The sequence below is a fragment of the Microtus ochrogaster genome, unplaced genomic scaffold, assembly GCF_000317375.1.
Source record: "Microtus ochrogaster isolate Prairie Vole_2 unplaced genomic scaffold, MicOch1.0 UNK68, whole genome shotgun sequence".
Classification (NCBI taxonomy): domain Eukaryota; kingdom Metazoa; phylum Chordata; class Mammalia; order Rodentia; family Cricetidae; genus Microtus; species Microtus ochrogaster.
In genome coordinates, this window is record NW_004949166.1 from 280141 (window position 1) to 294559 (window position 14419).

At 47.2% G+C, this 14419-nt stretch overlaps 1 protein-coding gene across 1 annotated transcript in view; it reads right to left on the reverse strand.

Annotated features, from left to right (window-relative positions):
- The window catches only part of Txnrd2 (thioredoxin reductase 2), a 52283-nt gene that overhangs the window by 35798 nt on the left and 2066 nt on the right, over nucleotides 1–14419 (reverse strand). The window contains exons 2-7 of the mRNA XM_005369952.3: nucleotides 13147–13212; nucleotides 6034–6090; nucleotides 4773–4917; nucleotides 4193–4267; nucleotides 2647–2725; nucleotides 1402–1464 (exon numbers count right to left, since the gene is read on the reverse strand). Of these exons, the coding sequence (XP_005370009.1) occupies nucleotides 1402–1464; nucleotides 2647–2725; nucleotides 4193–4267; nucleotides 4773–4917; nucleotides 6034–6090; nucleotides 13147–13212 (485 nt within the window). The remainder of the gene's footprint in view (nucleotides 1–1401; nucleotides 1465–2646; nucleotides 2726–4192; nucleotides 4268–4772; nucleotides 4918–6033; nucleotides 6091–13146; nucleotides 13213–14419) is intronic.

The following is a 14419-nucleotide window of genomic DNA, read 5'->3' on the forward strand; positions in this document are numbered from 1 at the left end:
AGTATGGACTGAAGGATCCTATAGACATGCAGACTGCAATATGAACTGAAGGATTCCACAGACATGCAGACTGCAGTATGGACTGAAGGATCCTACAGGCATGCAGAGATTTCATGGTTCCTGGTTTTAAAGGAAACCTCTGCAGTCCTTAGCTGACACTAAGCTAATTAAGTATACTCCAGTGGCCACACACGACAAAAAAGAAATGCTTCACAAAAGCAGCTCCCCAGCAATGAGAAAATCCCAGTGGGTGTCACCATATAAGTTACTTGAAATACTCTGCTTTCACCAAAAGACCTGAGCTATGTGAGAGGGCAGAAACTGACTTTCAGATACAGCTGCAGGGAGCAGATACGGGGTGGCCTCTGGAAAACAAGCTGGTGGGCTCTCAAAAGGGTAAGTCAAATGATCATGTGATCTAACTTCCACTATTTTTGGTTTAGTTTAGTTTTGGTTTTTTGAGACAGGGTGTGTACCAGAGCCCTGGCTGTTCCAGAACTCGCTTTGTAGACCAGGTTGGCCTCAAACCCACAGAGATCCACCTGCCTCTGCCTCCAGAGTTTGGGGATCAAATTCTTGCACCACCAGGCCCAGCTTAGCTCTAACTTCCATTCTTAATAAAGACCCAAGGGAAGCAGTAACAAACTCCATAAAAACTTTTACACCAGGCGGTGGTGTTTATTCAGCCTTCAAAAGGAAGATCTGATACATCAGTGAGTAAACACTGAGCACATCATGCTGGTGAAATGAGCCATCAAAATGCACAGACAGCATATCCTTGCTGAAGCACCTGAGTCTAGAAACCAGGGGAGCTGTGGCAAGGCATCAACTTGGAATTTTGAAAAGGATCTGGAGATAGAGGGGTATAGGAGAGGGCAACTCTGAATGTTCTAAAACCCATTGTGCCTCGCAGAGAGAATTTTGGTAAGTGAATTCTATTTCAAACTTTCAGAGAGGGAGAAAGAGGAAGGGGAAGAATAAGACTGAAGTCCTGGAGGCCCTGGCATTTGAAGTTAAGGAGAAAAGCAATTGACAGTGGGGGCTTGGAAGAAGGAACACAGGGTCAGGTGTAATGTCAAATACTCGAGTCACAGGGACCAGGTATGATGTCACAACTACTCTGGAGGCTGACATGGAGGGTCACTGGAACCCAGGTATTCAGATCTAGCCTGGACAACACAATTAGACACTAAGGGGAGGAAGAGGGAGGACACTGGGGTGAAGGGAGACAGGCCCCAGGAGGCTGCAGTGTGGAGTGACCCTGAGGAGGGGCGGGGGAGGGGGTGGAACCTGAAGATCCATTTCAGCAGGGTAGATTCTGAGAGGCCTGGAAATAGGACAGGAAAATCGCAGCAGAATGAGGGTAGAGGGCCCAGGTAAGGGCCACAGCAAGCCACTCACTTGTGTGGGGTACTTCGGTCGCCCTCCTGTAGCGATGACTATGTGGTCAGCTGAAAGCAGCGTCTGAGGATAAACAGAGAACCATGGGTCAAACAGTGCGTGTTCAGCTAACAACAGACACGAATGCCTGCAGGTGGCTGGGCAGTGGTTCCTGCAGTCCCTACTGTGCAGTGGAGGTGCTCTGCCCATATCACTAAGTCTCACAGAACAGGGATCTCACAATGTCCCCTGAACAGGAGGGTCAGGCAGGAGGGGCAGTGAGGTGTTTCAGCTCTAAGCACTTCACAGTGCAGAAGGCCTTTGCAAATACTATGCCTCTTCAGAGCCCCACAAACACTGTAGGAAGGGAGCGATTCTCATCTTTGTCATCACCCCAAGCTGCAAGACAGCCAGCCATGACATCTGAGCTACTTAACAAGGGGAATGTGTAGCGGAAGTCTGATCTAACTCACGCTAGGGAAGCTAGGTAATGCCACTGAGCTACATCCCCAGCTCTGTTTGAACTGTTTGTGTGTGTGTGCATGTGTCTCTGTGTGTGCATGCATGTGTCTGTGTTTCTATGTGTGTGCATGTTTCTGTGTATGCACATGTGTCTATGTGTGTGCAGGTATCTGTGTGCATGCAAGTGTCTCTGTGTGCATGTTTCTGTGTGAGTGTGCATGTCTGTGTGTGTGCATGTGTATGTACATGTGTCGGTGTATGCAGTAATCTGTGTGTGAAGAATGTGTCTGTGTGCTCAGGAATGCATGTGTTGCATGCACATGTGTCTGTGTGTGCAGATATCTGTGTGCATGCATGTGTTTGTGTGTATATGTTTCTGTGTGTTCATGTTTCTGTGTATATGCATGTGTGTGCATTGTGTGTATGTATCTGTGTGTGCATGTGTCTGTATGAGTATGCATGTCTGTATGTGTGTGTACATGTGTCTGTGTATGCAATAACCTGTGTGTGTGAAGAATGTGTCTGTGTGCTCAAGAATGCATGTCTTGCATGCACATGTGTCTGTGTGTGCGTGTATGTGTGTCTGTGTTGGGGAGACATGGTCCCACTATTCAGCTTAGGTCTGGTCTGGGACCCAAGATCTTGCTTCTGCCTCCCTAGTGCTGGGATCTCAGGCTGTGACCTGTGCACCAGCTCTGAAGAAGTGTGACCTCAAAGGCCGTTAACACCAGAACAACGCCCAGACCTACAAAGCTGGGATCTGGGGCCAGAGGAGCCATAAGAGGCAGGCCAACGGACACTTACTGTCTTCCCACCTTTATCAACACCGCAAACTGTGTGCTCGTCGACAAAGCTGGCTTTCACATTAAAGTACTTGACTTTCCTGAAATATAAAAGTAAGATTTTATTTCATTTTTTGAGACAAGGTTCCATGTGTTCTAGGCTAGCTTCAAATTCACTCTCCTGGTTAGGGTTTCTATTGTTATGGAAACACATGACCAAATGCAACTTGTGAAGGAAAGGTCTGCTTATCCGTTCCTCCACCTCCACAGTGCCGGTAAACCCAGGATTACAGGCACCACCACACCTGTCTCTAAGAGTCAGGCTCTTTAAACATTTCCTCTGCAAACTCAGCCTCTAGGGCTGGTCAGACAGACAGTGCCATGTGGGCCCCTAGGAGGAAGACTCTGGAACTTGGCATCATACACATGAAAAATAAGTAAACACATGCAAAGATTTTTTAAATAAAAGAACAAAAAGGAAACAAGAGCTCTGACCCAGGGCCAGCTGCCTGTGGCCCTAGTGTGACAAGTGTGAGTGGGAACCGCGCTGGAAAACAAGAACCCCTTGCCTGTCACTCTGGTTCCCTGAGACATGGCGACCACAGATGCCAAGACAGCAACAGAGCCATGACTGACACCATCCTGAGAGCCCTAAACTGACTAGCAGGGGAGGGATCCAGGGAAGCTCCATGGGGAACCGAAGTGTCTACCATATGTGTATCACCTCTGCACCTAAAAGCACCAAGAGGCCAAGAGAGCAGGCACGGTGAGGCTGTGGCATCATGGGACGGGTATTTGGTGAGCAGAGTAACCTCCCGTCTGAAAGGCCCAATGGTAGCAGTAAGTATCAGGTGCCTCTCCCTCACCTTCTTCACTCACCCCGACAATCAAGGAACAGCCTTACAACACAAACACATGATACCCTTGCAGCATTGGAGAGATGGCTCGGTGGTTAGGAGCACTGGCTGCTCTCCCAGAGGAAGGGTTTGAGGCCCAGCACTCACATGGTGGCTCACAACCATTCGTAACTCCAGTTCCCAAGGTCCCAACACCCTTTTTTGACCTCAGTAGGTAGCAAGCATACAAGTGATGCACAGAAATATAGGCAGGCGTGTGTGTGCGTACACACACAGAGAGAACTGTAAACACCCCCTGCCCCTCATGATCTGCTGCCACCTGACTTAGGGCTCACCAGGCTCTATCCTCCAAACTGTGGAGGACCGCAGTGGCTGTCTAAGGAACGCATGCTGCACAGGGCCCATCAGTCCAGTCGCAGCCACAGGCTCAGGCCTGAGGCCTCTGTTGCCTGTTTCACCCTCTCCCCTGGCTCCAGCCATCCAGCTAGCCTGTCTCTTCATTGCTGTCATTTCCTCAGTTCCTGGCCTCTCAGGCATCCCGACCCTTCCCACAGCACTGACCTGTCTCCGCCCCACTGAGGCCCAAGGACCCTCATGTTATCACTGCTAGGGGCTGCGCTGCACAGTGAATATGTTCACAGGTACAGAATGACTGTAAGGGCCAGGAGGGTGGTCCTCCCAGGGCCACTGAAGTCCTGGGGGTTTCAGTACCTGTCCTGAAGTTGGACTCGGTGACCCCAGTTCAAGGACTTCACATGGTTTTGCACAGCTTCTGCCATTTTCTTCCTGTCGACACACACAAAAACCCATGAGATCCACAGCAGTAGAGATGGCTGCAAAGTTCATTCAGGCAGTGAAAGAAAACTCAGGAATACTGAGAAATAGAAGTGTGGTTATTTTACTTTCTGTTATTTTTGGAGGGGGGCAGAGTTTTGCTAAGTAGCTAAGGCTAGCTTCAAACTTAAGATCCTCGTGTATCAGCCTCCTGAGTTCTGGACTACAGGTACACACTGCCACACCCAGTTTGCGAGTGTGTTTAAAGGACTGGAGCCTGACACTCCCCATCTGGTGTTTCCCTGCCTCTGACCAGGGTTTGGGGCTATAGAATCCTGGGCTCTCTCTACCTGGGGAATTTAGCAAGTTCTTCTTCCAGTGACCACCAAAAGTGTCTGAAGAGTGCCAACTATCTCAGCTGTGCCCTCCCCAAAGCCAGAACTAGAGCTGCTCCCTGGGATAAGTGGTGGACAGAAAATCTCCCTTTCAAGGGGACCCCACAGCCAGGGTTCCTCACCAGTTGTGCTGGATGGGCTGGGCTACCTCCCAGCCATAATGGTGAGCATCTTTGACCATGCCCCCCAGCAGGGCAGCCTGATGCATCAGCTTCTTAGGTATGCAACCCACATTGACACAGGTGCCACCGAGGCCCCATTTGGTACCTGGAATATCAGAAAAAGCATGTATGTGTGTGTACACATGTGTAGATGGAGGCTTTTTTGTGTCCTGCCCAGTCCCATAGTCACTTATAAAATAATCACTCAAGGGCTTGATATTAATTATAATTGTCTAGCTGATGGCTCAGGTTTATTAGCTCTTAATTTAAATTAAACCATTTCTATTAAACAATGTATTGCCACATGGCCTGTGGCATACCAGTGATGCTCTGTCTTCTTACTCCTCCAGTGGCTGCTGGTGTCTCTCCCAACTCCGCCTTCTTTTTCCCTGTATCTCTGTTTGGATTTTCTGCCTAGCTATATTCTGCCCTGCCATAGACCAAAGTAGCTTTATTCATCAACCAATAAAAGCAACACATATTCACAGCATGCAGAAGGATATCCTACATCGTGTGTGTGTGTGTGTGTGTGTGTGTGTGTGTGTGTGTGCGCGCGCGCGCGTGTGTGTGCATGTGTGTGTACATGTCTATGTATGTGTGCTTCAGGGGACATGCACGTGTGGTCTTTACACATACACATACCAGAGAGGTGTTCAGTCACAGAATCTCCCAGGCCCTGGTAGGAATGGATTTGACTTTCCATGTAAGGGAATACAAGAGGCTTCTATTCCACAGGCTCAGAATGCCTTAAAGGGGTTGCTATTTTGTGACTTGAACTTGACCCAGGGAAGTCTTCCCACATGGATTTGTTCCCTATATATATATATATATTCAGTCATTAAAAAAATTTTTTTTGAACATTTTATTTATTATTTTTGTAAACATGGGTATTTTATGTACATGTTTGTGTGTAAACTACATGCGTACAGTGCTCACAGACACCATAAGAGAGTGTCAGATGCCCTGGGACTGGAGTTGGAGCTGGGTATTAGCCACCAGGTGGTACTGGGAACCAAACCTCAGTGCTCTGGAAGAGCAGCCAGTGCTCTTGACCATGGATCCATTACTCCAATAGCTCTCACCAGTCATTTTTAAAGTAACAATGTGATAGAAATGTTTGCATGGTGAGCAGCACACTCTGGGGAGATTGGGGCACTGGAGACTGAAAGACTCGGTGTAGGCTGAATGTGAGTTGTGTCCCTACCCTGTGCCCTTCACCTACCTTGGGGAGAGGGCTCCACATAGTCAGCCACTGCCACCTTCCTTCCCAGCTGAGCAGCTGAAATGACAGAGACATCTGCAGGTGAGCAGAGCAGGAAACTGGCATGGAGCTTCCCATGAGGCCCAGCAGGAGGCAGGGGTCCAGGCCAACACCTCAACACAGATGCCAAGGGTGAGCTGTTCCTTCTCCTTCTCCACACAGGTGCCCCCCAGCTTTGCACCTGCCCTTCCTGGTACCCACCCAGCTTGCTGCCTGCAGGCAGGAGCCCTCCAACTTCTTTGTGGACTGCAGCCTTCACACCACCCACTGAGGCAGTGCTAGGACGCGTACCCCCTGCCAGAGTCCCTGCTTCCACCTACTGTAGGCTTGGGTATTCAGTGTAAGTCCAGTCCCCGCCCTTGTCAGCCTTGCTAGCCACCGACCGAATGGCCATGACAGACAAGTAACGCATGTCAGCCAGAGAGGAGGTGGGGAACTGGAGCAGTATAAAGGGGAGGGAAGTCCTGAGACACACTATATCATGAATGAAGATAGATGACATCACAGTCAGTCAAAGAATCAAAAGATCACAGATGACCCCACTGATATCAAGTGTTAAGAACCCACTAAAACAGGAAGTAGATAGCGATTACAAGGGTCTGGGAGGAGAAGGGATGAAGGCATGGACAGGGCAATTGTGAATGAGTTTGCAGGACCCAGGGGGAGAAAAAAAGTTCTAAACCTGTGGCTGCGGTTATGCAACCCTGTGAATACACAAACCCTGAATAACTCACTTTACAGGCGTGGACAGTGAATATGTCACATAACTCAATTATACGGTGATTAAAAATGAGACTCGGGATAAATAAGGCAAAAGATGTGACTTGCCATGCTGGTTGATTTTTGTCACCTTGACACAAGCTAACGTCGTCTGGGTAGCAGAACCTCAACTGAGAAAATGCTTCCATCAGACTGGCCAGGCTGTGGGATATTTCATGATTAACGACTGTGGAGGACCCAACCCACTGGGGTCAAGCCACCCATAGCCAGGTGGCCCCAGGGTGTACAAAGAAGCAAACTGAGCAAGCCTCGGGAGCAGCACTACTCCATGGCCTCTGCTTCAGGTCCTGCCTCCAGGTCCCTGCCCTGAGCTTTCTTAACTACGGACTATAGTATACAAGTGTAAGCCAAATAAAAAAACCCTTTCTCGCCAATTTCCTTTTTTGTTTATTTGTTTATTTCTCAAGACAGGGTTTCTCTGCGTTTGCTTGAGGTTCTGATTCTTTACTACAGTGTTAGAATCTTGGTGCACCCTTCTCATGTGCTGTAACTCAGTCTTCTCAATGTTTATTTTTATTCCAAGGTTTTCACTGACTTCCACCACTCTACAAAGGCCTGCAGCTCATTTGGACTTTCAGCAAGTAGTGCTATATCATCGGTGAAACACAGGTCTATCTGGGAGGAAACCTCATTTGAAAGGAGGAAACTATTTCAGAAACCAAGAAGCAGATAGGGATAGCCAGGGTTGCATTCCAGGCATTAGAAAAGGTTTGGTCAGCAAGAGACATAACGACAACAACAAAGTTACAAATTACAGGCATATGAGACACTTGTCTTGAGCTGCCTTCTTTACCGCTCTGAAACCTGGACAATGAAACGCTCCTCAGGACAGCAGCTGAATGTGTTTGAGATGGCATGTCTCCGGAAGATTCTAGGTGTCACATGAAGAGATAGTCTGTGTGACAATGGCATTAAGAAACATCTCCATCTACAGAAGGAAGTAAACTACAGGATACTGATGTGGGATTCCCCTCTGTATGCTATGAATATGTTCTATTACCAATGGTTAATGAAGAAGCTGTTTCGGCCAATGGCTTAGCAGAGTAAAGCTAAGTGGGAAATCTGAACAGAGATATATGGAGAGTAGGTAGAGTCAAGGAGATGCCACATAGCTGCTGGAGGAGGCAAATGCCATGTGGCAGTTCAAGAAGCAAGAGCTAACAAATCACGAGCTTCGTAGAAAATATAAATTAGTAAAAATGGGTTAATTTAAGATGTAAGAGCTAGCTAGAAATACATCTGAGTCATTGCTCAAACAGTGTTGTAATTAATATAGTTTCTGTGTGATTATTTGGGTCTGGGCAGCCGGGAAATAAATAAGCAGTCTGTTTGGCAGTGTTATGAGAATGAATGATGGTATATGCAAAGATAGCACTGCTTGGAGGAGGACATGGGATAAAGCAAAGAAGAAGGCCCAAAAAACGCTGATGGATGGCATAGAGGAAAACTGTGGAACCCTGGGTATGACAATAACACAAGCATCTAGGACCGCCCAAGATAGGAACAACTGGAGAACCGCCATAAATGGGCTGCCCATGCATGTGTAAGCATTGCCGGGGCATAAATGATGGTGGTGATGATGATGATAATGATGATGATGATGATGATAGTGGTGGTGGTGGTGGTGCTGTTTCTCTGTGTAGCCTGGCTGTTCGGGAACTCACTCTGTAGACCAGGCTGGCTTTGAACTCAGAGACTTCCCTGCCTCGGCTTCTCGAGTGCTGGGATTAGAGGTGTGTGACACCACTTCTGGCTCCCAAGTATCTTTTGATCAGAATGTTTTATCATAGCAATAGAAAGCAAACTAGAAACAGAAACAAGTATCAAGATTGTGAGCTACTGTTGTGAAAACCTGACCATGTTGTTTTGGGGGGGATTATGGGAATGTTTGAAACTTCAAACTGGAAAGTCACTGAGTGTCAAATGAGAGCTTAAATGGCTGTCCTGTGGGGGCTTGGAAGATAAGAATGTGAGGAGAAATGCAGAAAGTGGAGGCTGTCTTATAATGCTTCAAAAGGAAGTTTGAGAGTCCCTCAAAGACTATCAGGTTGTTAATGTGATGTATCTGAATTAAGACTCCATGGCTTCGGATCAGTTGGAGATGAAGAATCAGATGTGACTAAGAAGAGACCAGCACTGCTGATGTGAAACCTTTGCTTTACTAGGACAGTCGACGCTGGTCCGCTGGAGCTGAGAAATCGGCTAAGAGACCAGCAAAAATCTTGCAGAAGTGTTTCCTATGGATCAGCATTCAGAAACTGTGGTCCAAAGGGGCCAAGGCTCCATCTCAAGCTGGCAGCCAAACCTGGCAATGTCTAAGAGTATGCCACGTAGTATGGAGGACTGAAGGAGTCATGGAGAAAACTTGAAGTGTGGTACCACGTGGCAGAGTCAGTCTTAAGGGAGGGATATCATGAGTTTGCCACTGGTGAGGGCAAAGCCTCAGTTGTCGTGAATACCTTAGCAAACTGGAGATGCCATGACCACGGGATGACCGCCAAGGACAGCAGCAGGGATGGAGTGGAGCTGACCTAAGACTACAAGAAGACCTATGGGTGCTGTGGAGGGTGGAGCTGGAGAGGTGGAGCTGCTGTCTAGAGTAAGCCCCAGACCTTGAACAAAGAACTACAGAATTTGATTTACTCTGCTGGATGTTGGTTCTGCTTTGATCTAATTGTAACTGTGCCCAGGTTCTTTCCTCTTAGAGTAATAAATATATAATTTTTTTTTACAGGAGCCCACAGTTGAGAGATTTTGAACTTTTAAAGAGATATTGGAGTTTTAAAGAGACCCTGGGCTTTTAAAGTATTGACATTTTTAAAGACCGTGGAGCTTTTAAAGTTGTGTTAATTTTTATTGTGATACTAACATGAGATCATGGAGATAATGGGAAAGTTTATGGTTTAATATCTTTGTGTGTCAGAATGACAAGGGGTGCTGGTTGGTTTTGTCAGCTAGAGTCATCTGGGAAGAGGAAATCTCAACTGAGAAATGCCTCCATCAGACTGGCCTGTGGGCAAGTCTGTGAGGCATTTTTTGATTAGTAGTTGATGTAGAAGGATCCACCCCACTGTGGGCAGTACTGTCCTTAGCTAGATGGTCTGTGTATAAGAAATGTAGCTGTAAACCGGGCAATGGTGGCGCACGCCTTTAATCCCAGCACTTGGGAGGCAGAGGCAGGCGGATCTCTGTGAGTTCGAGACCAGCCTGGTCTATAGAGCTAGGTCCAGGATAGGCTCCAAAGCCACAGAGAAACCCTGTCTCGAAAAACAAAAAAAAAAAAAACAAAAAAACAAAACAAAACAAAACAAACAAAAAAAAGAAATGTAGCCGAGCAAACCAGAGGGAGCCAGTAAGCAGCATTCCTCAATGGCCTCTGCACTAGCTGCAGCCTCCAGGAGTTCCCTCGGTGATGGACTGTGATATACAAGCCAAATAAATCTTTCCTCCCCAAATGGCTTTCGGTTAGAGTTCCACACAACAGTAGGAAACAAACCAGAAGACTCACACACTCAAAACTGTAAAGCAGGCAATGAGGGCACACCTGTAACCCCAGGACTTCAGAGGCAAAGGCAGAAGGATTCAGAATCTGAGGTCAGCCTGGGCTACAAAATGGGACTCTGTCTCAAAAAATTACTTATTTTTTTAAATATTTATTTATTTATTATGTATACAATATTCTGTCTGTGTGTATGCCAGAAGAGGGCACCAGACCCCATTACAGATGGTTGTGAGCCACCATGTGGTTGCTGGGAATTGAAATCAGGACCTTTGGAAGAGCAGGCAATGCTCTTAACCTCTGAGCCATCTCTCCAGCCCCAAAAAAATTACTTATTTTTAATTTCACTTATTTATTTGGTTTTCTGAGACAAAGTCTCTCCATTATGTATCTCTGGCTACCCTGAAACTCACTATGTAGACTAGGCTGGTCTCTAATTCACAGAGATCAAACTGTCCCTACTTTCTAAATGCTGGGATTACAGGAATACACCACCACACCCAGCAAAAATGTTTTAATTGATTTAGTGAGTGTGTGTGTATGTGTGTGTGTGTGTGAGTGTGTGTGTGTGTGCAAGTGCAGCACATGCACGCAGATTCCCATGGATACCAGAAGACTGTGGGTCCCTTGTAACTGGAGTTACAGGCAGTTGTGAGCCTACTAACACAGCTGCTGGGAACCAAACCCAGGTCCTCTGCCATAGCAAGTGCACTTGGGAAGTTAAGGATCAGGAGTTCAAGGCCAGATTCGCTACATAGTAAGTTCCAGTCCATCCAGGGCCACATTGTGTCTCACACAAAACAAAGCAAGGGGAAAGAAAGCTGGGAATAGCAATGGGCTGAACTGTATCCTCCCTGCTAAAATTCTTATGTCAGTCACAAACCTCAGTACCAAGGAGTATGACTGGAGAAATTGCCGTGGCCTGTGGGAGCTGGACACTGGAATAGCCTGAACTGTGTTGTTGGGGAATATTATTTTCAGGTGTATGACTTTTGTTTATGCTGCATTTGCTTAACTGTGTTAAACTGTTACTGTGCCTCTCTAAAGCACCTGATGGTCCTAATAAAGAGATGAACAGCGAAGCAGGAGCAAGGATAGGTGGGGCTGACAGGCAGAGGGTATAATAAATAGAAGGAGACCTGAGAATGAAGAAAAAGAAGAGCAACAAGAGAACAAGGAGAGGAGGACATGAGGGGCCAACCACCCAGCTACACAGCAAGCCACAAAGAAAGAAGAAAGGTATACAGAAATAGAGAAGGAGGCCGGGCGGTGGTGGCGCACGCCTTTAATCCCAGCACTTGGAAGGCAGAGGCAGGCGGATCTCTGTGAGTTCGAGGCCAGCCTGGTCTACAAGAGCTAGTTCCAGGACAGGATCCAAAACCACAGAGAAACCCTGTCTCGAAAAACCAAAAAAAAAAAAAAAAAAGCTCAGAGGTGAAAGCTAGTCTGGTTAATTTAGGTTAGCCAACAAGAAGGAAACCAACCACACTAAGGCTGGGAATTCATAACTAAGAATAAGCCTCTGTGTGTGATTTATTTGGGAGCTGGGTGGTGGGCCAGTCAGAAGTCAAAAGAGTAAAACACCACACAACGCTGTCTCTACCCTCACACACCCAGATCCACGTGAGAGTCTGAGCCTTCAGTACCAAGGACTATGACTACATTTGGAGATAAAGTTAAACTAGGTCACAGGGTGGTCCCTTGTCCAAATGATTAGTGTTCTGTAAGGACAGATTAGGGTACAGATACAGGGGATCAACGCGAAAATATGAGAAGACCCGATCTATCAGCCAAGGACAGAAGCCAGAAGGAGCCAGCCCTGCTGACGCTTCGCTCTTAGACTGCTGGCACCCGGAACTGAGTACAAGGCTGTAGTTCTGCAGCCCACATAGACTGCACAGAGGCATCAGGGACAGTCACCGTCCTCGTCATGGTACAGGGTTCACAGATACACCCACCTGTCAGACTGCTCACTTGATTCTTATTGATTTAATTATTTACTTTGAAACAGGGTCTCACTGTTATCCAGGCTGATCTCAAGCTCCTAGACTCAAGTGATCCTCCTGCCTCAGCCTCTTGAATAGCTAGAATCACAGCTATTCATGACCAGGCCCAGCCTTAAGTTATCCACTTTAAATATGTACTGGTTTATTGTCTGTCAATTGTATCTCATTAAAGTGAGACTCCACCTCAGAAATAAAAATAAAAATATGGGGCTGGAGAGAGAGTGGTCAAGAGACCAGACTGCTCCTGCAGAGGATCTGAGTTCAGTTCCTGATACTCTACTGGTAACTCCAGCTCCAGGGGATGTGGTACCCTCTTCTAGACTCTGTAAGAGGGGCTGGAGAGATGGCTCAGCAGTTAAGAGCACTGATTGTTCTACCAGAGGTCCTGAGTTCAATTCCCAGCAACCACATGGTGGCTTACAATCATCTCTAATAGGATCTGGTGCCAACTTCTGGCTTGCAGGGACACATGCAGGCAGAACATTGTATACATAATAAATAAAAAAAGAATACACTCTGCAAGAACCTGCATTCATAATCACATATCCCTATATAGAGACATACACATTTAATTTAAAAATAATTTAAAATAATAAATTTTAAAATAATAAAAATAAATTTAAGACAAAAATAAGGACAGGACCATACTCTGAGGAGAGACCAAACTCAGGATCTACGTGGATTTTGATTTAGAGGAGACATTGTTCCACAGCATTTGCTTCTGGATATATGGCCTATCTTCACAGTGCCCCAACACAGCAGACAGGACACAAATTATGAAATACATACCTTCCTTGGCACAAGCCAGGCCACCAGATCCCCCACCAATCACCAAGAGATCGAAGCTCTGCTGCCCTGCAGAGGAGAAACAGAAGGTAAGAAGGTGCCGGAGCCAGCCCGACCTTACTCTCTGAAGGGCCAGCAGCTCTGTACAGTTTGATGGTACAAAACTTATCAGGACGGGGAACCCTATCCTGGGGCAGTTGGGGTGACCACACTGTCTGCACAAATCAGAAACCAGCGTGTGGTTAGGCTGGCTGTCAGCGTGTGGAGAGGCTGGTTGTCAGGGTATGCAACCATCTTCGCAGAGAATCTCCCTGACTCCCAAAAGGTGTCTCAGAACCTAAGACTTCACCCAGCGTCCTGAGCCAGGCAGAACAAAAACATTCTCATTCAGTCTACAGGCCTTTCAGTGGTAAACGTGACTCTGTATTATAGCAACCAAGAATATCCATGTGGCCCCTCTCATACAGGAGTCAAGGGCCCAAGAAGTCACGAGTCTCAGAGCCACCCTCTGACCTCCATATATGTGCCAGGAGCATGTGTGCACCCACACCCATGAACACAATAAATACATAAATCAAATGTAAAAATAATAGTTTTAAGAGGCCACACCTGTCTTTGTATCCATCCTAAGTAAGTAAACAAGGCTGCAGAGAACCCTGGGGTTCCCATACCCCTCAAGGTCACTCCCTGCACCCCACTACAGGAACATACAGCTGAAGGTACGAGGTGGCCCACGGTTTGCAGCACCACAACTGAATCTACCCCAGGCTCACTTCTGAAAAAGCCTGAATGGTTACAAGTTATTTGATGGCTTTGATGTGATCCTAGAGAAAACAGGAGATTAAGTTGCCACTCAGTCCTAGAGAGGACCAGCATGACAGGCAGGGCCAATTTGTCTCCTCTCTTGCTTTTGGGTGACAGGGGTGGGGGGATCCTATATCTTGACCCTGGAAAAGGCTCCTACCTTCCATTGCTGACACCTGTCCTTCCTGTTGCCAGAGCGGGGCTTCGATTGGGCCACCCTTCCATGAGGCCCTACACTGTGCCCTCTGCCTGTTTGCTATCAAGCGACTGGTAACGCTGGCTTATCATGGACCACTTGCTTTCCCACTGTGCACACCCAGGAGCCTCCCCTCTGATAAACACTTGGAAGAAGCCCACAGTGGAAGTTCACAAGGGGAAGGGTATGAGAAGCCTGCTGGGGGCAGGGGATGCTGTTCTACAGAGGACAGCTGAGGAGCAGATGTCATAGGACACTGCACCTAGGTGATGGCTT